The sequence below is a fragment of the Saccopteryx leptura genome, chromosome 4, assembly GCF_036850995.1.
Source record: "Saccopteryx leptura isolate mSacLep1 chromosome 4, mSacLep1_pri_phased_curated, whole genome shotgun sequence".
Taxonomy (NCBI): Eukaryota; Metazoa; Chordata; class Mammalia; order Chiroptera; family Emballonuridae; genus Saccopteryx; species Saccopteryx leptura.
Window position 1 is genome coordinate 27,756,802 of NC_089506.1, and position 24,870 is coordinate 27,781,671.

The 24,870-nt window shown below is 40.7% G+C and overlaps 1 protein-coding gene across 6 annotated transcripts in view; it reads left to right on the forward strand.

Annotated features, from left to right (window-relative positions):
• Positions 1-24,870, forward strand: part of UNC5D (unc-5 netrin receptor D) — a 524,296-nt gene that overhangs the window by 492,375 nt on the left and 7,051 nt on the right. For all 6 annotated transcript variants that reach the window (XM_066380315.1, XM_066380316.1, XM_066380317.1 and 3 more), the window contains 2 exons: positions 4,249-4,413; positions 12,525-12,703. In XM_066380315.1, the coding sequence (XP_066236412.1) occupies positions 4,249-4,413; positions 12,525-12,703 (344 nt within the window). The remainder of the gene's footprint in view (positions 1-4,248; positions 4,414-12,524; positions 12,704-24,870) is intronic.

Below are 24,870 nucleotides of genomic sequence, written 5' to 3' on the forward strand. Positions count from 1 at the left end.
AAGCTGTAATAAACAATACACAATAAAATATTTATTTTTTAAATCCTACAAAACCCAAAGTCAGGCTGTCACCTCCCTAGGGTAAAAGCAGCTGTCTTTTCAGCATGCTATGTATCTTGGGGAACCCAGTGTCTATCTCCTGCTAGGATACAATTGGCATTCTCTCCATCTGCTGGGAACCTAATTATAATGGGAATCAAAATGAGAACAGTTCCTGAACTCTTTAAACACTCATAACTTTGCTACACTTTGTCCTCCTATATTATTTCCCCCATAATTCCTCTGAACCCAGTGAGCATCTTAGTGGTTTTTGTTTCGTTTTGTCTTTTGAATAATGAAAGCAATGATGATTTCCCTGAAAATGCACTAATCACAGTGCTTCTAATTCTATTTTTTTAATGTTTTGTTGAGCACTATTGGCAGTTGCTACTCAAGTCAACAATAAACCATACTCTTTTGATACTGTCTTAAAATCAGAGTTTTAAAATGTTTTGATTGTGTGCAGTGGAATGGAAAGGGAAAAGGATGGCTGTGTGTGTGTGTGTGTGTGTGTGTGTGTGTGTGTGTGCTGATTCTCACGTCTTTCTGTAAGGAAAGGGTACTTGTGCAGTGTGCATTACTCTCCTACCTTTCTGCCAGTATTTTCAGGCAAAAATATGAGAAATTTAGTAGAGAAGACATTTTCAAATAAATGGCCAGTGTGACTGGGAGGGGTGTGAGAGAGGGTAGCTTTATCAAGGATTCAAATTCTCCACAGATAATGTAGGCTTTGTTTCAGAGCTGGACCTTGACTGCAGCTTTATCTGGCCATGCAGTCCAAGAGCTTAAGAGCTTATATTACGCCGTAAAGACTCAAGCTTCAGTTTTGGAAAACAAAAACTTGCTTAGGTAGCTTAGGCAAAACCACCTTAGTTAAGCAAAACTGCCTATTAACCACAGAGCCCTATGTTACAGTGTCTTTCACTGAAGGGGATGGCACAGAGTAACTCCATGACATTTACTGGTGTGAAGAAGAAAGTGTATTTGAGGGCCATTAACATGATAAGGTAACCTGAGGATGGCGGGCATCAGCTGAGGGAAGGCTTGAGGGCCAGGTTCCTCCCCACTCCCAGCAAAGGGATTTTGTCATGAGAGGTGATCTGGTCACCATCAGGGTCCCCCACTCATGATCAGAGGTAAGAGAGAAACCACAATGCTACTTCCTAAAGAATACCAATCAACTGCTTTCTGTTTCTCTCCAGTGGAGCACTAAGCCCCTCGTTAGCTCTGTAGAGTGGAGACTGGGCAGGAGGATCGGCGGGCAAGGGTACCACAGCTAGCTATAGTAAGATGAAAGAAGGGGACCGTCCATGGAACTAGGAAAATCATAAAAGAATGCCAATGAGAGTGACGGGGTGATAATCAGCTTTCTAAAGGTAGAGTTGCCAGACAAAGGAAAGGCCAAATAAAATGATCTGTAGTGATTAGGTATATAATGGCAGGGGTGGATGATAATGAAATAACCAGAGACAGAGGTTGGAGTCCTCCACAGAGAGATGGTAAGTGGGCATCCATGAGCAGCTGGGACCTTGAAGAGCTCAGTAGGCAGACAGGAAAGTGGGGGGGGAGGGGCTAAAATAGGAAATAAGAGTACCCATGCATTATGAAACAGATGATGGCAGAACTTGTAAACACATATAATTTTTATCTGGGGTAGGATTTTGTGTGTGCACAGGGTCATTTTTGAGTCTTTTAGGGAAAATTACCTCCCCTAAAGTTTGCTGGGAGGTGCACCAATCAGAAGTGCTTTCTGCTGCCATGTCTACCAAGATGAGATCATAAGTAAAAACCTCTGTGTGGGGAGAAAGTGGAACAGTTACTGTTAAATGGACTTGTGCTGACTTGCTGGCGGTATAAGCAGGTTGTGACCCAGACAAGTGCTTCCTTAGTGACCATTAATTTAGTGCCTCTCCTAGTGTTTCCCCTAGAAGAGGACAAGCTTCATGTGAAACCCACTAGTGGCACCTTTCAGTGTTGTCCAACTTAAAGAGAATTGTCTTGGTCAAGGAAACAGCAACCACTCAAGCTATTTCCAACAAGGAGGAATTTAATCGTGGGAGTTGTAAGCTTACAGAACCTTAGAAAGCCTAGGAGAGCCAGTGTCAAAGGAAGGCACTAATGATATTAGGAAACTAGCAAATTCAGGAATTTCAGGAAACAGTACTGAAACAGAAGGTGCCCTGGGGAACGGCCGAAACCCCTGCCAACCTCACATGTGCTGAGAGCTCACGCCTTGAGGCCTGTGCTGATGTTCGAGGGGAAGTCTAGCACAAGTGCCTTCCTTGGCAGAATGGAAATGTGAACCCCTGCCTGCTAGGAAGTCTATGAAGTGTAGTTTTCAGGCTTCCAGCCCCTAGCATGTAGAGGAAAGCTGAGAATGGCAAAAACAGTGTTTTTCCTAAAACTTCATGCACAAGATTAAAGTCAATGAAACACCACAGTGTCACGCACATAGACCTTCTCTAAGCCCTTGTTTTTACTTCCGGAGACCAAGGTAGACTTCCGCTACCTTTTCCTTGATTTAGGGTTACGAGCAAACAAATAAAGCCAAAACACAAAGCCCTTATATTTCTTGTTGGGATGTGGGGTTGATGCTTGAGTTTATTCTCTCATACTCTCTGAAGCTGACTGTCTTCTCTTAAGTGTACAACAATCGCCTGACCTGCAGTGGCGCAGTGGGTAAAAGCATCGACCTGGAACACTGAGGTCACCGGTTCGAAACCCTGGGCTTCCCTGATCAAGGCACATATGGGAGTTGATGCTTTCTGCTCCTCCTTCCCTTCTCTCTCTGTCTCCTCTCTCTAAAATGAATAAATAAAATCTAAAAATAAATAAATAAAAAATAATTTAAAAAATAATTATTGACAAAAAAATTTAAGTGTACAACAATCTAAAGCCCATCCTTCCTCACTAGTCTCCCCATGAGTATACAAAATCCAAACCTGTGAGATTGCTGTAGTGTATAGTAGGAAACAAGCATGTGTACTGTAAAGCTCAGGAACTAACTAGGCAACTCCTAGTTCCTCAAAGTGCACCGACTGAATTTTAATCATGGCCCTTAGTTTTATAACACATGCTGGCTTCATTACCAGTCACACTTTAGAACATCAAATTTCTAGACCACCTTTCAGTGCAGGCTTTATAGGAAACTGAATTTATGGCAAAAAGTTAAAGTGCAAATTAACGAGAGGAGAGAAAGAGAAAAAGAAAGTGAGACTAGCCATTACTAGAGGCTAGACTTACAAGATCAATGCCCAGGACACAGCCTGATGTGAGTAGGTGTGAGAGACTTCTCAGTAGATGAAAATATATCAGTTTCTGAAATTCTGACCTCAGAATTATCTACTGAGCTCTACTACACATTATTACAGAGCCACATGCCTGAGCCCAGTCCATTCAGTGGCAAGCACTAACCAGCAATGGGGCAAAGGGTGATCTGTGTTGATTTTATAATTTCCCTCTCACTTAGTAAACATTGCTTTTGCCACTCAGCTGTCTGGAAGTCCCTTGAGAGTAGGGATAAAACCTAATTTCTTATTTTTTCCTATTTTTTATCTAGTAAAGTGTCTGGTTGTTAGGGGGCACCATACCCAGAATTGTGGAATGGATGCACTAAATGAGGAGTTGGCAAACTAGACTAGTCGGGGGCAGCCCAGTGTATTTCCCTCTCTCTCTGGAATGCGTGTCTGTGTGTGTGATTTTGCAGTAGGTATAATTTTTATTAGCAATATTGTGTTCTATTGACATGGCTCAGAATGAATTTGTAGTATGGGGACAAGTTTGGATCAATCAGTTCTTTAGCATAATGTTCATTTAAGTGAGAAAAGATATCATCCTACCCCCAGGCTTAGGTAGAAGGGTGGGCCAGAGGAGTGTTCGAAGAATACTTTTTAAGTGGAAAGGCATTATGATTCATGTTTGATGGCAATCTTTCTAATTGTGTCACCAAGTGAAATCTGAGCTCTTGCAGTGTGGTTTTGGAATTTAAATGTTATCAATTGGAATTGACACTAATTACTTTTGTGCTACTTGACATATGCTGGAACATTATTTCTACAACAATCCCACCAAAGTCACTTAGGCAATTATCTCAGCTGCGATCATCGTCATCATCATCATGATTATTGCTATTCAGCCTCTCCTGTTCTCGGCTCTTCTCAGCCAGGCTCTGCACCCCACAGCCCCCTTCTCTACCCGGTCTCCCTGCAGGAAGTCCCGTTCTCCCGCGTGTGGTGCAGCAACCGGCAGCCCCTGCACTGTGCCTTCTCCCTGGAGCGCTACACGCCCACCACCACCCAGCTGTCCTGCAAAATCTGCATCCGGCAGCTCAAAGGCCATGAACAGATCCTCCAAGTGCAGACATCAATCCTAGAGGTGAGTCCTTGGCCTGCAGGCCTCTTGACCCATTTCCAAAGGACAATAAGAATATTCCTATCACAGTCATACTATACAGTAGCAGGAAAGAGCTTCAATGTGCACTTTCTAAATCCTCATTACTGATAAGGGAAAACAAACTTTTTCTCAGGCTTCAGATTATACTGAGCTTCCCACTGGTCAGGGAAACAACTCATCAGAACTCAGGCACTAATGAAGGGACCTTTGAGGAAGGAACTGGAACAGAGCTCTTTACACACAAAACCACAGGCAATCTAATAATGTCCAAGGTAGGCTTGGAATATCATCTGAAATTCATTATTAGCTGGCGGTACAGTTGAGACACACACCATTGGGCAGTTTTCTGTTGCTTCTGACTAGTTTTCTAAAAGTCACTTGCCTCAAATGTGTTATTTCATCTTCAGGGTCTTGGCTCCATATTGTCTTACAATTTCTCAAACCCTCTAGGCTCAAGGTTCTGCGCACCCCCATTTCCATTAAACCTAGGTTCATCAACATAATACTATAGAGTAGATGTTAATCATATTCTGTAAAGGAAGGACATGGAAGTGCAAAGAAGGAAAGGACCCTGTCCAACACCAGATCAATACTGAAGGGCAGAGTTAGAATGGGAGTCCAAGGAGAATTCACTTGGGCACTTTTGCTAAAAGATATCTGATATCTGCCATGATTCTGATTGGCATTCCCTCCTGGTCGTTAGGAGAGTGCAGGGAGCGAGGAGATGAGCATAGACTCAGGGGAGGCATGCGATGCTTCTGCTCAGCTATTCTAAAGTCAACTCTGGCTCTAAAAAAGCCCATATAGGTATGTTTTATTGTTCACCTGTACAATGTGTGTGTGCATATATGTGTGTATGTATACACACACATTCATATTTACAAATAAATATATAAATAGCATATCCTTATTCATTTCAGTTTGGCAGAAGGTTTAGCACATTTTATATACATATATATATACCTCAATTCCAGGGTTTTTTTTTTCCTCTGAAAACTTGTAGCCTTATAGCATTATCACTTCCCTCCATTCTCATTTCAATTCATTGTTCATGCAGAATGAGCACTGCTAATTCCCCAAATAGTTTTTCTGAAGAGGATGTCTTTCCAAAGGACTGTGCTTCAAAAAGTGATAGCTGTCTGAACTGACATGTTTATACAGTATTTGCATTCATTATTGCTAATTAGCATTATGTGCTAAAGGAGTTTTGATGGGGAAGGTATATCCAGAAACTTAGGTAGGATATTTTTAGAGTATCTTTCTTAAACAGTCATGGTGTATTTAACACAATACATTTCAAAGTAAAATAAAAATTGTAGGAATGTTTTAAAATAAAAACCAAAGGAAAAACCAAGGTTTTCCTTTTGGTATTCAGAAGCAAGAAGGAAAGCAGACCATAAAGATGCCTCAGATGCACACTGCCCAAATGTCTGCTAACAGGGTAACAAAAACAATTCTAAGTTTAGCCTGACCAGTCAGTGGCACAGTGGATAGACCAATAGCTGAGGTCCCAGGTTCTAAACCCTGAGGTTGCTGCTTGAGCATGGGTTCACCAGCTTGAGCACGGGGTTACCAACTTGAAGCCCAGGGTCAGTGGCTTTAGCCCGAGGTCTCTGGCTTGAGCAAGGGGTCACTGGCTCAGCTGCAGCTCCCTAATCAAGACGCATATGAGAAGCAATCAATGAATAACTAAGGTGCCACAACTATGAGTTGATGCTTCTCATATCTTTCCTTCCTGTCTGCCTGTCCCAGTCTCTCTCTTTAACTTACGCACTAAAAAAAAAAAAAAAGAAAAGAATTCTAAGTTTAAAAGATTTTTACTTCTTAAGGCACTCAGATATTGAGGATCAAGTTCTGCTATGACAGGATATTTACGTAAAAGGAATGTGATAGAGCTGATGTATCCTGGTACCTTTTCTCCTTGCTTAAATTCTGGAAGTGCATGAAAGGAAAATGAGCTAATAAATATAATCCTATCCTTTACTCTCCAGTTCCTTTTTGAATGCTTCACAAAGTTTACAGTCACTTTGAAAATGGCTTGGAAAAGATAATATCACAGTATCTCTTGATAAAAGTAGGCAAGTATGAGAATAATATTTAGATATTCAATATTGGACTACAGTCATCCAATTTGTAAGCTCCTGCATTTGAGAAGCTTTATGAACCCTTTGATCCTGGAAGGATCGTTTTATTAATTGCTTCAAGTGATGCTGCTGGAATTTGGCCCAGTACGGCTCCATCTCTTTAAAATAAACTGTATTTCTTAGGCAAGTCTAATTTGTTATAATTTCCCATGTCAGAAGAAAATTAATAACTTTTGAAAGCTACTATATTTCAGGCACCATTTCATGTGCTTTTACATACAACTGTCACAATTCTGTGGATTAGTATCATACTATAACAATTTTACATGCTATAAGTCTCACAGAGGTCGAACTTCTCGTCAACGTTGTAGCCGGTAAGATGGGTAACCACAGTTTCCTGAGATATGTGACTTTAGGATCAAAGACTGAATTTCCATACTATGCTACTTAAGGATCCTGGTCAAAGAGGTCCAATTTATCAGTCCGAACTGTGGGCTTGTACATAATATAAGCCTTGTCTTTGGGGGCTTAGGCAGTAGTGACAAACATCACAGCACCAGCAGCAATTCTGACTTTGAGTATGAAAGTATATGAAAACTAGGATATTCTTTTCCTAAGACTGTAGAAGGATGAGCTGTAACTTTTGTGTGGTGGGCTAGAATAAGTATTGATTCTGTAGATCTTGGAAAATAGACCAGATTTCCTACATCTGGATCATCTTCCCTCCAAGAGATGTCTTGATGGAATGAGCACTTGCCAACCCTAGGACTGTCTCACTCCTTGGAAAAGCATACATGTATCAGGTGATGTGTCTGATGAATAAAAACCATCCTCTTCTCCTTAAAAATGACTTGGTTTTTGTGTTAGACAGCTCAAGATAAAGTAAAGATATACAGAGTGCTGAAAATTGGGATGACATAGGGAGGAAGCAAGATACATTCACTGAATCAATCAGAGAATCAGGAATAAGAGATCAGTTATTAAATCGCATCACATTTCATAGCCACTAGGCTGAAAGAGACTGCATTGGGTCATTTTTAATAAGTTATTAATGGGTTTTTATTGATTAATAAAGTTATAATAAGGAATTAAAACTTTTGAAGATTTTAAAAGGTTTCTTGAAATACTTTTTTTACTATCTCCATTCCTCCAAAAGTTGCTGCATATTTAGGCTTAGGGATCCCAACTCCTACCTTACTTTAATGGATTATCTTCATGTTGCTATTTCATGAATTTAACCATGGAACCATTAGTAGTAAAAGATATATATATCATTATGTATATAAAATAATATTGATTTTAAAGATCTAAATGCAGTGATTATTCTCATTAAAGACATTTTGTTCTCTATGTTCAGCCTCAATTCATCATATTCCTCTATGCCTCTAATTAATGGGATACACAACCGTTCATATCTCCTCACACTTAAAAATACAGTGATCAGGCCCTGGCCGGTTGGCTCAGTGGTAGAGCGTCGGCCTGGCATGCAGAAGTCCCGGGTTCGATTCCCGGCCAGGGCACACAGGAGAAGCGCCCATTTGCTTCTCCACCCCTCCCCCTCTCCTTCCTCTCTGTCTCTCTCTTCCCCTCCTGCAGCGAGGCTCCATTGGAGCAAAGATGGCCCGGGCGCTGGGGATGGCTCCTTGGCCTCTGCCCCAGGCGCTAGAGTGGCTCTGGTTGCAACAGAGCGATGCCCTGGAGGGGCAGAGCATTGCCCCCTGGTGGGCAGAGCGTCGCCCCCTGGTGGGCATGCCGGGTGGATCCCTGTCGGGTGCATGCAGGAGTCTGTCTGACTGTCTCTCCCCGTTTCCAGCTTCAGAAAATAAATAAATAAAATACAGTGATCATACAACTTTTCTGCTCTTTACAATGGCCATTATTCTGTTGATTTTTAGAAGCAAGTTGGCTCGTCTTAAATTTAACCCAACTGATTTAATTAACAATTATCCCCAATTGATCCTCTGTAAAGCAATGATATCATTTTGCTCTTATTGAAGGGAAGAGAAGAATCATCACAAGTAATTTATTTCATTATTCCTTATTAATGTGATATTATTGAAGAATGTATATTTGTTTTGGTAGAAACAATTTTTTTTTTGGTAGAAACTATTTTAAATGGAAATCTCACATGTTATAATTTTCCCTTCAAGCAACTTCTTTCCTTCCAAAAATGGTAGAAGTTGGGGATGATTTTTCTGATACAAAATACATGGAATACTTGGAATTTCTCATTGATTTATAACTCCCAAGCTAACCAGGTAGCAGCTGCTTATCTCAGATGTGCAGAGCATGAAAATCTACTATTCCTCTGAATATTTAATTTAAACATCAGAAAATGTGATGTATCTACAGGATTCTTATTACTTGGCCCAGATGTCTTTTAAAATGCATCATAAATGTTACATCAAGTGTCATCCGTATGCATGGAAAATATGTAAAATTTGGAAAGTTTTTAAGGGAAATGGGGGCCCACTTGTTAAAATGTAGTAAATAGGAAAAAATATTTATTTTTAGAGTTAGTCTCATAATATTTTATTCACTTTCAAATTGCACCACTGTATTCAATTTTTTTCTGAATACCTGATGTATTCAAGTAGTCTTTCTTTTACAAACAGTCAAGATAGAGTTTGGTGCACTTGATCAATTCATAGATGCTGTGAGGGCTTCCAGAAGCCAATTCTCTGTCTGTTGTAGTCCTTTGGCATGAGTACTTTCAATGTTTTCAGCTTCTCTGGCAAGCCTTTTCATGTGCTAACACATTTGGGTACCATTTTATAATAACTACCATGTTTTCTTGCATAGATTCCTTTTCTTCATCTATTCCTAGTTTCTACCATCCCTTATAAGAATATTTTCCTGCCTTATGCCAGGAAATATTTAAGAAAACCATTCCTACATGATTTGCATTGTTAAAGGCTAGAAGAAATTTTACAAACTGTGATTTAAAATATATATATATATCTTATAACCTATTTTATGCACTAAGAAGCCTGGGTTGGCCTAATCTGTATAACATCCAATCTATCAGAAAAGAATTCTCCATTCTGCCTTAAATAATCACTTATCCATTCCATTTTTATTCAGTCAATATCTACCCATTTTTTAAGGCCAACTCAAAATACCTCCTTCCTCGAGGCCCTTTCTACTCTTAATTCCTGAAGCATAATGTTAATACTGCTCAGAGCATTTTTCTTAACCTCCTTGTTCTGTGGATTTCTGGGGACTTGTCTTGAAGCAGCATGATCTAGTGAAATGAGTCCTGGTGTAGGGATCAGGATATCAGAATTCTAGTTTTAGCTGTGTCACAAACTACCTGGGTGACTTTTACCAAATTTCATAGCCTCTCTGGAGTCTACGAAAAATGCTATAAGATGGATTAGGAAATTGAGGCCGACAGAGGAACTAAAATCAGTAAGTAGAATCTGTTTAATATGATCAAAAGTTCTTTAGTTTTCCATAAAGAAGATATAATATGCAGCATTTCTCAAATGTGTTTGACCATAAGAATGCTCTTTCTTGGAACATGATCTGAGATACCCTTTTGGAAATAGTGGTTTCTTGTTTTCAAAACACAACCCTCAAAATGTAACTGTGTTAAATGGCTATAGAAAAACAAAATATGTAATTATTTATTAATAAAACCTCTGATGCATCTGCTTTATTGATCCATCAATTCCACTCCTGGGAATATATCCCAAGAAACCTGAAACACCAATTCAAAAGAATATATGCACTCCTGTGTTCACTGTAGCGTTATTTACAATAGCCAGGATTTGGAAGCAGCTCAAGTGCCCATCAGTAGATGAGTGGATAACAAAGCTGTGGTACATTTACATGATGGAATACTACTACACCTTAAAAAAGAGTGAAATCTTACTTTTTGCAACAGCATGGATGGACCTGGAGATCATTATGCTAAGTGAAATAAGCCAATCATGGAAAGACAAGTATCAAATGGTCATGGAGGGAGTCTTCACTTGGGGCGGGGGAGGGTGAACACACAAGGCAATATACAGATGATATATTGTAGAATTGTGTACCTGAAATACGTATAATTTTATGAACCAATGTCACCCCAATATTTTCAATGAAATTTCTTTTTAAATATTAAAGTGTTGTCAAACTAAATATATGTGTGTGTGTGTGTGTGTGTGTGTGTGAACCAGTTTTCTCAATTAAATTTTTGAGGACACCAGCCTCACCAACCTCATCAGTTCTGAGGGTTAATACCTGTGAGCACGGGCACTATCCAAAAAGAGCCAACATGGTTTGGTGCTTTCAATAGAAAAAGATGTAATGATTTGAAAAATTAAGGCAACCAAGATGGCAAGTTCTTAACTTAAAAGATAGTTTCTTAGGGGTTAAAAAGTCCTAAAGTAGCCCTGGCTGGTTAGCTCGGCTGGTTAGCTCAGCTTATTAGAGTGTCATCCCAAAATGACAAGGTTGCAGATCTGATCCCTGGGCAGAGCACATACAGAAGGCAACCAGTGAATGCTCAACTAAGTGGAACAACCAGTTCATGCTTTTCTCTCTCCTTCCTCTCTCTCTCTCTAAATAATAAAAATATATTTCAAAAAGAAATGAAATAAAATTTAAAAAATTAAAACTCCTAAGTAGTCCCTTAACCCAATCTTAAATTTGATATTTGAATTTCTCTTTCTATTAGCTGCCTTTGCCATATAACAAATTTACCATACATTTAACAGCTTAAAATAACTGCCATTCATGGTCTCGATTCTGTTGTGGGTCAAAATCCCAGGCATAGCTGTCTCACAAGGCTGAGGTCAAGGTTGAGGCAGGACATGTGCCCCTAGCTGGAGCTTAGACTCCTCCAAGCTTATTTAAGTTGTGGAAAGAATTCAGTTTATTGCAGCTACAGGACTGAAGTTTCCATTTTCTTGCTGGGTAGGGGTCACTCTCAGCTCGTAGGGAGCACCCTCAGGTCAGAGCCTCATTTCCTGTCCCCTCCCCCATAGTTCACAACATGGCTGTCTGATTTCTTCCAAGCCAGCAGGAGAGAACTCCAGATAAGAGCTCCCTTTTCTCTCTATGAAGGGCCATCCACTTAGGTCAGGCCTACCAGGAAAAACCTGTCCTGATTATCTCACAGTCAACTGTTTAGGGACCTTAATTACCTCTGTAGTATCCCTGTTGTCTTGTAACATACAGTATTATAATCATGGGAGTGATTCAATCAAATACTTTTCGGACCTTAACATTCTGTTAGTCCGCATTAATTTGTTACTATTCCCTCCAGTGTGACCAGTTTCCGTGTAGGGGATGGTGACCCATGCGCTGTGAAGTACTGGAATAACAGAGCCTCACTGAACAACCCCAAATCAGAAGCAGGGTGGGCCCAAGGCAGGCCCAGGGTCTCCAGCCTACACCACTCGGCAGAATAGTCCAGATCTCATCGCTGACTCACGGCTGGCTCACATTTTACCAAAGAAGTTTAGTTCTAAAACAAGATGAGAATTTTTACTCCAGAATCACACAATTACTTTAAGACTGGAGAAAACAGAAACTTTAAGATGATCACCATACCATCAGTTCCCCCTTTGCAGGTTTTCTGACAGGTGGCTGCCCAGCCACCAGCCCATACACGTTTGGACAGCCCTGACCATCAGAGAGTCATTCCTTAGACTGAACTGAAATCTGTCATTCGGTAGTTTCGTGCTACTGAACCTAGAGCTATCTCCGAAAACCAAAAATAAAAAACAGTCTAATTCTGCTCTCCCCTGATATATCCTCAGAGGCAGGAAGCTGCTCATTGTGACTCTCTGAGTAGAAGAGGCTGTTGTCAATCTCCAGCGCACGATTTACTAGGCTACTGAGACATTAGTTAGTATTTTAGGAGAGAGGGGAACTTGTCAATACATTTTATAGAGTTCATCACAGTAGGCAAGCACGTGGTACCTGTGTGTTAATGCAGGTTCGTTAAGGAAACAGAAGCGAGGCTCAGGAATGCTCCCACTTGGATCTGATGCCGCTTTCCTCTTTCTGTTTTAGAGTGAAAGGGAAACCATCACTTTCTTTGCACAAGAGGACAGCACTTTCCCTGCACAGACCGGCCCACGAGCCTTCAAAATCCCCTACTCCATCCGACAGAGGATTTGTGCTACATTTGACACACCCAATGCCAAAGGCAAGGACTGGCAGATGTTAGCACAGAAAAACAGCATCAACAGGTGAGTGGGGGCGATTTGCGCAAGAGGATTTTATTGAAAGAGCTTTGAAAAACGAAGTGGGTTGGGTGTATCCTTGTACCTTCCAGGCTCTGACTGTCTTGGATTCCTCTGGCCATATTTCCTGTGAAGTCCAGCTAAGTAAATGGGAAAAGAACAAGCCTATGACACTGTATGGAGGTGTTGCCTGCCACCATACTCTGTCTTCGGGGACATTACAGAAAAGTCCTACTTTGGTCCCTGTCCCATCTCCACATTTGCTGACTGGGCCACACAAATGGGAGGGTTAGACTATGCCGCCCTGGTTCTATCAGGGATCCCAGCACAGTCTTGAGACAGAGATACAGAAACAAAGGAACGCCGTGTAAGCACTTTCCTACCACTGTGTAAGCCTAAGCATTCTTTAACCCTTACTGGGGGCAAGCTCAGCCTGCAGAAGTGGGCCCCTCAATATAAAAAGAGGCAGTCTGGGAACGATAGCTCTCAGGATGGAAGGCAGAGGGCATTAACAAGCAAGAGTTTGCCTAGGTCCCGTGAATGAGTCTGCTGCCTGAACTGATGCTGTTCATTACCGTGCTAGCCTCATAGTTAAGTTGAAGGTAGAATAGAGAGACTCATAATGGGTTTTATTACATTAGACTGGAAAAAGCAGGGTGATGCTATTGAGAGCAGCAGTGATGGGTGGGCAGGCTTTAGCTCCACTTGATGGATAACTAGCAGGGGAAGGCATTGACAAATAATATCTCCTCTCTCCCCAACCCACTTTGCGAGCCCCAGAGTGAATAGAAAAGAGGACAAGTTTTGCCAGAATCATTTTATTTCCCTTTGCTTTGGTACTGGTTTTTTTTTGTTTGTTTTGTTTTGTTTTTTGTTTTTTTTTTCTTTTCAGGCAAAGCCTTATTTTCCTACTGTTTGGCTTGCTCTGTCATTTCCATTTTCTGTTCTTTATTTTCGCTGACACGCTCCCCGACTTTCTGCTCTGAAAGGGAGGGTAGCTGTCTGCCAAGAAGAATAGAGTGCTGTTCCCTGTTCCAAAAGGGTCCAGAGTGCAAGAGGGAGGGGCCCAGCTAGAAGCAGTCAGTTCACAGAGGAAATCCAAGACGGGAGGCGCTGCTGCAACAGAGAACGACTTGCCCGAGCGCAGGCCTGGAAAGAACAGAGACATTATTGGAAGGCAATATATCGAGGATGAAAGAATGCAAAAATGAATGAGTGTACAGGAAACAGCTAATTTGACTATTTCCTAGCAACTTTGAGGCTGGATAAGAAGTCCAGTTCATAACCTAGACACCATGACTATGTCAGGTTTGTTTTCTGATCAGCACAGGGACAGGAATGAGAAACTAACCCAGAGAACAGAACTTGGTTTAAAGAGAACATTGGGCTGGGACTCAAAAGATCAGCAGGGCCCTCCCAGTTCTACAACCGTGACCAGTGGCCTAAACACATCCCCTATCACCCCGTTTCTCTTCTACAAATGCATGTCACCGAACTCAGACTACATTAACTTTCTCATCCATTCTGCTGAAAAGGGTTGAAGATTTTTAATTCATAACTTCTAAGGAAATAACTGCCACAAACTGCCCATGCGCCCGTGGACGCTGTCATGAATTTGCTGAGTGAGCATGTACGTGTTCCTGCCTTGTTTCACTCTATTCTCCGTTTAGTGTATACAGAAGAGAACTGCAGTGAGTGCCTGCAAAGCCGTCAGTTTGTGGCCTTGCACAGTAGGGAAATGCATTTCCAACCGGGAGACTCAGGTTAGCATCCTTTCATCTCTGGGCTCTGATGAGCAGTAAATGGCTATGCAGGAGCAGATGCCCCTCCAAGGTCCGGGCTCATGAGGCATGAGCACTTGATGTGTCTGTCTGTTCACTTGCTTGGCTCTTCTCTAAGATCCCTTCTCCAGGAAAGTCTAATTTCCTTGACAGATAAAATTCAAATGACCTACTTTTGGGACAGTTTCTAACATGGTCTCCAGAAAAATGTCAATTTTCACTAAATGCTGGTTACTCCCTTTGAAAAGTTCACAATTAAGAGCAAATTGGAAGAGCATGAATACATGAAATCTACTTCTGTCTTTAAATCTCATTTAGTTTACATATTCAACATCAATGAATGGCTTTTCCTACTCTCCTCTTTATTCTCTAACTCAACTCTTCCAAAGCACTCTAATTATGGAGTAAGAATGATGTAAACTAGGGATCAGCAAACGTTTTCTGTTAAAGAACCAATATTGAATAGTTGAGACTATATAAGATCTGTGACAGCTATTCAGTTCTGCTTCTGTCGTGTGAGTCAGCCATAGGCATGAATATGTGCCAGTGAATTGTATGGAAAAGAAGAGGCAAGGACCCATATCTGGTTTACGGTATGTAGTTCGCTGGCCCCTTACTTAAATGAGTCTGCCCTTACTTAGTAAAACTTCCATAGGATCTGGTTGCTCCAGTCAGAGTAGCACCAGGAGCCACGGCTTCTCCATCCTGCTCTGTATCCAAGCCTCTCAGGAGGAGAAAGCACAGGATGGGGTCTTCTGCGGACTGCTGGGCTTCCAGCAGAGATGCCCACCAAGACACCCAGAGAAGCAGAACAGGAGAAAGACTACTGCAAATCACCTTGCACCATGTTAGCTAATTCTCATTGTACAGAAACCGTCAGATTCCTCTTCTGTCTTCATCAGTGTTCCAAAAATGCATCTTCTTCTATATGGGAAGAAACATGTGACAGGGATAAAGGGGGTTTTCAGGTATAATTGTCCCAACTTTCTATCGTATAATCCCTGGTCTTGCTCTCTTATGGTTATAAATGATATTGCACAGAACTTATCATCAATATGTGTAGAAACACAGAATCCTAACATTAGCAACATGCCCATATATCTGGGTTAAGAAAACTTTCTGTAGCTTGACATTTCATCAACTCTGGGGTCACAAGAAAAGATGATCCCAGGTCACATAGTCTTTCTATGCAGAGAATTCACTGACTTTGATTTTGTGACAACACATTTACCTGACTCTTTCCCTCCTTTTAATTTCCAAAAGTGTTAAAAAGCTAGTAAAGCAAGCAGCCCTCAAATCATGAGGGAAGCGATTGCAAAGGAAATGGAGGGAAACATTTGCTTTATTTTCTTGCCAGTGAAAATGTTGTCTAACCCCCTTTTGGTAAATGCAAATGTCACTGATGATAATCTCCTTTTTTGCCAAACAAGTTTCTACTACGATCTGAATAGGAGAGAAAAGACCTGGAATAGCAAGTTAGAGGCTTAGCAGTCGAGGCGAATGTGAGAAATGTCAGTGGCGTGTGCTATAAGGCGACAACGCAGGTGGCCTTGCAACTTGCCTGGCATATGGATGACACTAAATAAGCTCCACAGCCTAGCAAGGAATGTCATAGCTAACAGTTGCAGGTACAGATTCTGTGCACAAACTGACTATTACTCAGAGTCCATAGTTGCTGCACAGCCAAGCTGAGATTGCACAGTTGTTCTATAAATTCAGCTGCAGTAACACGCCATTTCAGTGTTCTTGGCCACATGTGATGGGTAGGGGGGTCGGTTGGGAAATGAAGAATTGATTGCACTGAGTAGATGGTGGGCAGCATTGCTGAGGACTAAACAAATTAAATAATATTGGCCTTGGCCGGATAGCTCTGTTTGTTTGAGCATTGGCCTGAAGTACAGAGGTTGCTGGTTCAATCCCCGGTCAGGGCACATACAGGAATGGATTGATGTTCCTGTCTTTCTCTATCTCTCTCCCTCACTTCTTATCTTGCTAAAATAAATAATTAAAAATTTAAAAGACTTTAAATACTATTGGAAACTGCTTCAGCTAAAAGCATTCTCCCATCTCTAAACTTCCATAGCACTTTGTATTTTTATGATATTTTATATTTTTAATTATAGTTAAACCTATCATATTGGGGGAAGTCAATAAATTTTTCTTAAATGAATGACATGGGCCCTGGCTGGTTGAGTAGCGGTAGAGTGTCGGCCTGGCATGTGGAAGTCTCCAGTTCAATTCCCAGTCAGGGCGCACAGGAGAAGCGCCCATCTGCTTCTCCATCCCTCCCCTTCTCCTTCCCCTCTGTCTCTCTCTTCCCCTCCCGCAGCCAAGGCTCCATTGGAGCCAAGTTGGCCCGGATGCTGAGGATGGCTCCATGGCCTCTGCCTCAGGTGCTAGAATGGCTCGGGCTGCAACGGAGCAACGTCCCAGATGGGCAGAGCATTACCCCCTGGTGGGCATGCTGGGTGGATCCTGGTTGGGCCCATGAGAGGGTCTGTCTATCTCCCTGCTTCTAACTTCAGAAAAATACCAAAAAAAAATATGAATGACATAAACTTTTTTTATTGGGTAGTATACTTGACCTTAAAAACTTGCCTCCCAGCGGTGGAGCATCGGCCTGGCGTTCGGGGGACCCGGGTTTGATTCCCGGCCAGGGCACATGGGAGAGGCGCCCATTTGCTTCTCCACCCCCCCTCCTTCCTCTCTGTCTCTCTCTTCCCCTCCCACAGCCAGGGCTCCATTGGAGCAGGGATGGCCTGGGCGCTGGGGATGGCTCCTTGGCCTCTGCCCCAGGCGCTGGAGTAGCTCTGGTCGCGGTGGGGTGACGCCCTGGAGGGGCGGAGCATCGCCCCCTGGTGGGCAGAGCTTCGCTCCTGGTGGGCGTGCCGGGTGGATCCCAGTCGGGCGCATGCGGGAGTCTGTCTGACTGTCTCTCCCCGTTTCCAGCTTCAGAGGAGTGCAGAAAAAAAAAAAATTAAAAAAAAAAAAACAAAAAACTTGCCTCCCAATAAATAGAATAGATATAACCAACATTAAAGGATTTTGAAAGTTGGTCTCAAAAGACAGCAGTTTAGTTATATGGCTTTCACTGTGGAGAATTTCTGTCTTTCTCTCAGGTCATAGGTAGTATCTGATACCGTTGGATCATTCTTTTTTAAGGCCTCATGATTTTCGTATTCCAGAAACCTTTGTGAAAACATAACCAGTTTGACATAGCTGGATAAAGTGCATGGGATATGGGAGGATGAAGAGAGAGGAAGCAGCCGAAATGGAAGAAAAAACTTTGAAATGGAAAACAGCAGATAAATTACATCTTATTAATGTTTGTTTTTAAATAATAGTATACTTACTTGAAAATTTGTAGGCACTTCCAAAGAAACATTGGTCAACTATTTAAAATATTTCAAATGCATTTCAGGTGTTAGTATTCATGGGTGATAGTGAAGAAATTATGAACAAGTGAAATAGTTCAAACCTCTTGGCTGATAAGTTCTTTTTCCACCAACTCTTTTAACAGGACCTCTAACGAGAAGCAGAATCTTCTCACTCTAAGTTCATCTCCCTTCCTTCCCTCTGCCCACCTCTTAATTGGATGTGCAAAACGGTAAAATGGCCAGAGGGCAGTAGGAGAGGACAGAGGAAGGTCACAGGGCAGCTTATTAATCTACCTCTGAATAACTGTTGATAATTCACTAGAAGTGAACAGTCACGGTGCCAGCTTTCTTTGAAGGGATGAAAGAAGAAGGGAGGAGAAAAGAGAGAGAGAAAATGATGAGAAAATACATACAGAATGCCTGCTTCACAGGAAGACCAATGTGGATGGTCACTCTAGTGACCACCGAGACTATGTATTTTCATTCCTGTGTTTTAGGATTTATTATGATTACTCCAAACTAAACTTTCACGGTTCTGCAGTCTAGAGGCTAGAAAATACACTTTAATGTTTAAGTACAAAAATGGATGTAAGGCTACCATTTCCAAAAAACAATCTTCATGACTCTTTTTAATGGGAATTAATACATAATAGGATAGCACTACGTAGGTCCTTGGAGGCAAAATGTGATGAAACTGCAATCAGATGTTCAGGTTCTGACCCAGTGGACTTCCGCAGGGTCTGAAATCTAAAGAGCCCTCACAGTGAAGCCAGAGGGCCAACACTGCCAAGTGGTGAGTGTCTGGCCTCGTTCCACCAAAGCCAACGACTCATGCAACTCCCCACTAATGCGAAGCTGAAACCAGACGGCCCTGGGGCAAGTTCAGCTATGAACAAGCTGTATGTGATTTTTAAGTGGCAGGTGTCCATTCTTAAGACAACATGGAAAAGGAGCTTTTTATGTTCCTCTAGGAAAACCAAAGTCATCATCCCACCATAGACCCCAGGGAGGTGGTGACAAGGGCCATTGCCTACCTTCTAGGCGAGGAATGAATTTGTCCTGATCTTTGAAGGAATAAGCTTTCTTCCTCCAAGCTAATACAGTTTTCAGAAAAGAGGGACAATGCCAAGTCCCCTTTAGAGTCTAAAGAAGCCCCATTCACAATGCTGTCTCAAGTAGCCCCCAAAAACCTGACCAATAAGCTGTTTCCACAACTTGAGAAAATGAAATTATAGGAAGGATTATACCTAACTCATTAGAGTATCCTTTACGTGACTAGCTATTTCTTTGCGATTATTTGTGAGGTTTTAGTCAAACACATAGTGAGCATTTTGCAAAGGGAGAAGCGTATTAGTTTCGCCCCTCCCTCCTTGGGGCTTGGGGACTAGCACAGTGGGGTTTCCACGTGGAGCTAATGCTGGTCATTCTGCATCACCTTCAGGATGCTTGAAAATGTCACAAGGTGTTTGCAGTGGAAAATTAATTTAAACGAGACCTATTTTTCCATGATACACCCCAATTCAAAGAAAAGTAGAGATGTGACTTGGTAGTTTTCAATACCTTTCGTTTTCAAATATGAAAAATGAACACAGACTTACCCTGTCGGGAATGGAACTGGAGAGCAGAAAGCAGGGCCTACAGTTGGCTTTCTTCTCGGAGGGCAACTCACAGGCAGTCCTGAAAGCTCAGGGCTTTTAGTACAATTTCTGAAAAAGGAAGAATCCTTGCTACTCCCTTTTGAGAACCAGACAAGGAAACAGGCAAAAGGAAAGCCTAGGAGTGGGGTTTTATTGCCAAATTGAGTGGCCTAAAAGAATGAAGGCAGTATGCTTAGGGCAGAACAGGATGGGACTCAGCAAGTTTTCAGCTGCCTATATCCTCTCCTTCTGGGGTCTCCATACCAGCTTCTTTCATTTGAAGGCACAAGGGGACAACAGGCACAGGTTACACTGCGGTGCACATTTTGTGGTTGTTCTTGAAAAATGGAACACTGACCTGCTTTATCCTGAAAGCGGCTTTGTTGTTTGCTGAGTGCCCGGTGAGCCTGAAGTCTGTAGGCGAGAGCTTGATGAATGGGCCAGGTGCTTCTGGTGTGGCCAGTTACTACTGGACAGAATGAATGTTTTATTTTCCTCTTCTACTTGCATTTAAAGAACAATATGGAGGACAGGTTTTGGACACATAAGAGGCTCTCCTTGAATGAGACAATCAGGATGACAGCAAGAATATGAATATTGTTTCATTCTGACTGTTTCAAGTCCCTATTTGGTACTATATAGTAGGATTATGCGCTATTCTCATAATGATGTTTTCCAAATTATTATAGGCAGCTAAACTTAGTTTTTACTTTTTATACTGCCAGCCTACTCAGAAAAAAAGTATTTTTAAAATATACCTTTAATGTAAAAAAAAATGTCTTACATACATGCCGGTAGTTCATAGAATATAAACAAACTTGCTGCCTTCACATCACAGGTGCAAGTGTTCCATTCTGCTTGAAAGTGTTGGGTGAGATCCTGAATTCTGAACGACATCATAGCACGTACCTGGTGAGATCCTAAATTCTGAATGAAATCGTAGCACGTACCTGGTGTGATGCATCTTCAATGCTAAGAATGTGATGTTGCAACTCAGATGCGTTCCCTGCTCTATTTTGGTAGAAAATCATTCTCACTCAGTCACAAGAAGAGCTCACAGCTTGTGAATAGGTATACTGGCCCCCTGGTAATATGGTTCTGAGTAACTAAAATAAAGCTTTGTTATCTGGAATTCAGGCAAAAATCCAGCCATAAGTGCTGTGTGCCCTTGGTAGCTCTTCAGTGAATTTCCCCAAAGGCTAAGATAGAGCCCTAGACCTGTGCCTTCCTCCATTACTACTATCTAATCTCTGTCAACTCACCCAGGATTTAGATGTTACTATTCCCTAAGACACTTGCATTTGTATACAGCTTTGAAGGACTAAAGAAGGGGTGATATCTCTAAATTCACACTGAATGGACACCTAGCGACTTTTTCTCTTCATAAAATTAGCCCTGTGTTACAATAGTATATGAAGATCTTATACACTATTTATCATGGTTCCTTCAAGCCTCCCTTCCTGTTTGTACTTAAAGAATAAAACAAAAGGCACAGTAATTATTTCCAAAAATCTTCAAATCTAACTGAATTTCCATAATAGTTTAATATGGTAATTAATTTGAAGATGTATTTTGAAAACTCAGAATCTATATAAAAATTCAGGTTGTGACCTACACACACCATTATACGTTGGACTCTGTCTAGCTAGCCAAATTACTAAGCTAAAGATTGATGTTCCCAATTCTGCCTTGATTTCCACATCAAGCATGGGATTTTAACTGGGGATCAGGGATGGGGGAACAGGGAAGTCTCAGGCAGATGAATTAATCATGGTAATAAAACAAACCCCCAGGACCTCAAGTGAATAGAAGGCATGCATGCTAGCAAACAAATTTAAACTTAATAAACCATTACTACTCAATGAACTTAGATGGGTAAATCTATTAAGCTGTCTTAGCATGTGTTGTTGTTTTTTACAGTTTATCTGTACTCTTTCAGTGAGGATTCCAAAGATAAAGTCACTGAAGCTCCAGGGCTTAGGACAAGTGAATTGAACTGAAGACATAGAATGATTCTGAAGTAAAGTCCTAAAAAGTACAGAGTAGATAATCTCATCTGCATAGCATATAGCATCTTTATGACACCCAATAGAAATCATATATTTCTTTTTTTTTTTAAGATTTATTTTATTGATTGATTTTGGAGTGAGGAGAGAGAAATAGAGAGAGAGAAAAGGGGGAGGGAGCAAGAGGCATCAACTTGTACTAGTTGCTTCTCATATGTGCCTTGAGCAGGCAAGCCTAGGGGTTTCAAACCCGCGACCTCACCATTCCAGGTCGATGCTTTATCCACTGTGCCACCACAGGTCAGGCAAAAAAAAAATCGTATTTTTCAAATTTCCCTCAGTCGGTCAGGATTTGAGAAGGCTATGACAAAAACTAAAAAGTTCCCCAAAACTCAGAATTTAAAACATCTAAGATAAGAACATTCACCTCTTTATACGTTTCTCAAAGAAAAAGAAAATAAGTTTTATTTAAAGGCATCCTCTTGAATTTCAAGACTACTGTGTTTGCTAAATGCTATTTCAAAAACAAAACAAAACAAAACAAAAAGATTCAAAGAGATCCAGGAAATTTAAAAATCAACTATTGCTGTGAATTCTTATCTAGTGTTAACAACGTTCCTGACTTCTGTGTGCCTTTACCGTCTGGTATCCAAATACACCAGCATGATGAAAGAAACAAAATCGATCGCATTGATTGTCAATAAAATAATTTCAAATGAATATATGGAATACCAATTTTCAAAAAAATCATAATGCATTTGTACACATGCAAGCAGTACAATAATTCAGCTGTCTGAGGACTAGTCTATTACATTAGGATTTTAGGGCCTTTTATTTATTAATTATTCTGGCAAAGATAGGTAAATGTAGTTTAATATTTATCACAAAGCTAATCGAATCCTTTTTAATAAGGCTGATATGCTCCTTTATGTATTTATGAAAATTGAGAGGAATTTGAGATTGGTGAGTGTTGTGCTGAGCAAGCGTCCTTATATAAATTCAGAGAATAATTTGAAAGCTGCTTTGGGAGCACATTTCGCTCACTCCAATATGTTCAGAGACCTGTGCCAAATGAGTGTTGTATTTTTGTCATTTGTGATCATTAAGCTTCCTTTAGCCCCGGGTGCCCTTTCTACAAATCAGGACATTTGCAGGACTTTTCAGAGCCAAGTGGCTGACAGGAGTCGTTCTCCACTCCGCTCCTCTCCCTCTGGGCAGGTATACTTAGAACACCTTCCCACACTCTCTCATGGATTTATGATTTTTTTAAAAAAATACTGTGTTGAGACAAAGATTCATTATAACCTCCGAGACATATTCCGTGTGTCTCTTCTAAAGTTTTTGCATTGTGTTTTTGTGCCCAGGTATTCCTTGTATACCTTGAAATGTCAGAGATCTGGAACAGCTACTGAGGATAAACCTGTCAGAGTGCTTGAGGCAGAACGTGTAGCTCTGGGTTTCAGGAGCTTTGGCCCTCTGGGTGCTTCTTTTCAAATGCAGCACAAAACAGAATGTTTAGTCTAATCTGCTCTCAAATAGCTACTACCTGTGGAAATCTAGGTTAGGTTTTAAGACAGTGTGGGGACAGGGATCAGCACTATAGCCATCTGCTCTTTCTAGCCCAGAAGCTAGAATAGGTTTTACATTTTATAAATGGTTAGAAAGAAAAAAAAAATCAAAGAAGAGCAATATTGTGTGACATGTAAAAACTGTGTGGCATTCAAATTTTAGTGTCTCTAAATAAAGTTTTATTGGAACACAACCATGCTCATTCACTTGTGTATTGTTTGTGGCTGCTTTCACACTACCATGGCAGAATTGAGTTGCTAGAGAGACTATCTGAGGTCTCTAATGTCAAAATATTTATCTTGCCCTTTATAGAAATATTTCTCAACCCTTGCTATAGAATGAAGTATAACTTTGGGGTTATGAGGATCACAAGAGTTCTGAATGTCACTCCCATAGAACACTAGTGTGTTGTTGTTAAATAGCAAATACAAAATATAAACTCAATAAAATGACAGATCTGTGCTGCTTTTAATGTTGTGCTTGCTGGCATTATTATTATTTTTTTTGAAATGACAATGGAGAGGATACAGAATTATTTACCAATGCCAGGAACAAATGTATGCCCATGGTCATTATTCTTCTCAGTTGCATGGAAAGAGATTGTTACAGAGCCCACCCAGACCTACTCTCTCAGTTTGCCTCTTTCTCAGGTACTGCTTTAGTTATTATACTCTGGCTAAAAGTTGGTTGGGGGGTGTCAATTTATTTTTGACCTGGTGATAGACAACTTTCCCTATAAACATATCCAACAGGAAGAGTGACAATATTCAAAACAATGGTGTTCAATAAGAGAAACTAGGATCCTTTCAACTACCCAAATGAGGTTACTTTGCCATGTCTATTAGTGCAAAAATAAATAACAATACTTGATTCTAGGGCCATTGGGGTGGAGGGTTGAGATAGAGAAGGAAGGAACGTAAGATTAAGAGAAAAATACACTAGAGACCATTTTTAAGCTAGCCTTCACCCTTTCTTCATTAAAGATTCAGATATAGTACGAAGTCTATATATTACCCTGATATTTATGCTCTTTGGCAACCAACTAGCTTTAAACAGTCCCTTGAGACCTTTGAATAAAATAGCACTTTACTCACTCAAAAGTACTGTGTGTTGCTTGTGAATGGTAATGTGCCCTTAAAAGCTTGTCTTCTATTCCAAGTGTTCTTCACAGTGAGTCAACTTTGTGATTATATGCTGAATGTGACAATAAAAAGTAGTATCATCCTTAATATAGGTAATTCTTGGTTGACTCTGGAAACATTTTTTAACAAATCAGAATTTTACCACAGGTGACATTTCCATCGCTGCTGTATAAGGTACCTATGAAAAACTGTGACCTTTAATACTTTGTATTGCCTTAGCCTTCATCATAGCAAAGTTATTATCCAAAAGGTTACCATTTGTTTTCACTGAAGATCCATATCATCTGAAAAAATGTTCATGCCAGTCAATTACTCAGTTGAGGGATATTGAATAAACACCTGTCAACGGTGTTATGATAAGTGCTGTTGCAGAATCAGAAAATTATTAGCTATGATCCTTCCCTTTAAGTTGCCTGTGATGACACTGAAAAAATCAAGCTCATACACATAAAATGTACAAGCCTTTTACTCACATGAAAATTTAAGCACAAGCATAAAAAGAGTAAAAAGAAGAAATAAATCATTTTTAGCAAAGAGCAGATAAGAATCGAACCAGGTTATAGAAGTGTAGGATATATATATATATATATATATATATATATATATATATATATATATAGAAGTGTAGGATATATATGTGTGTGTGTGTGTGTGTGTGTGT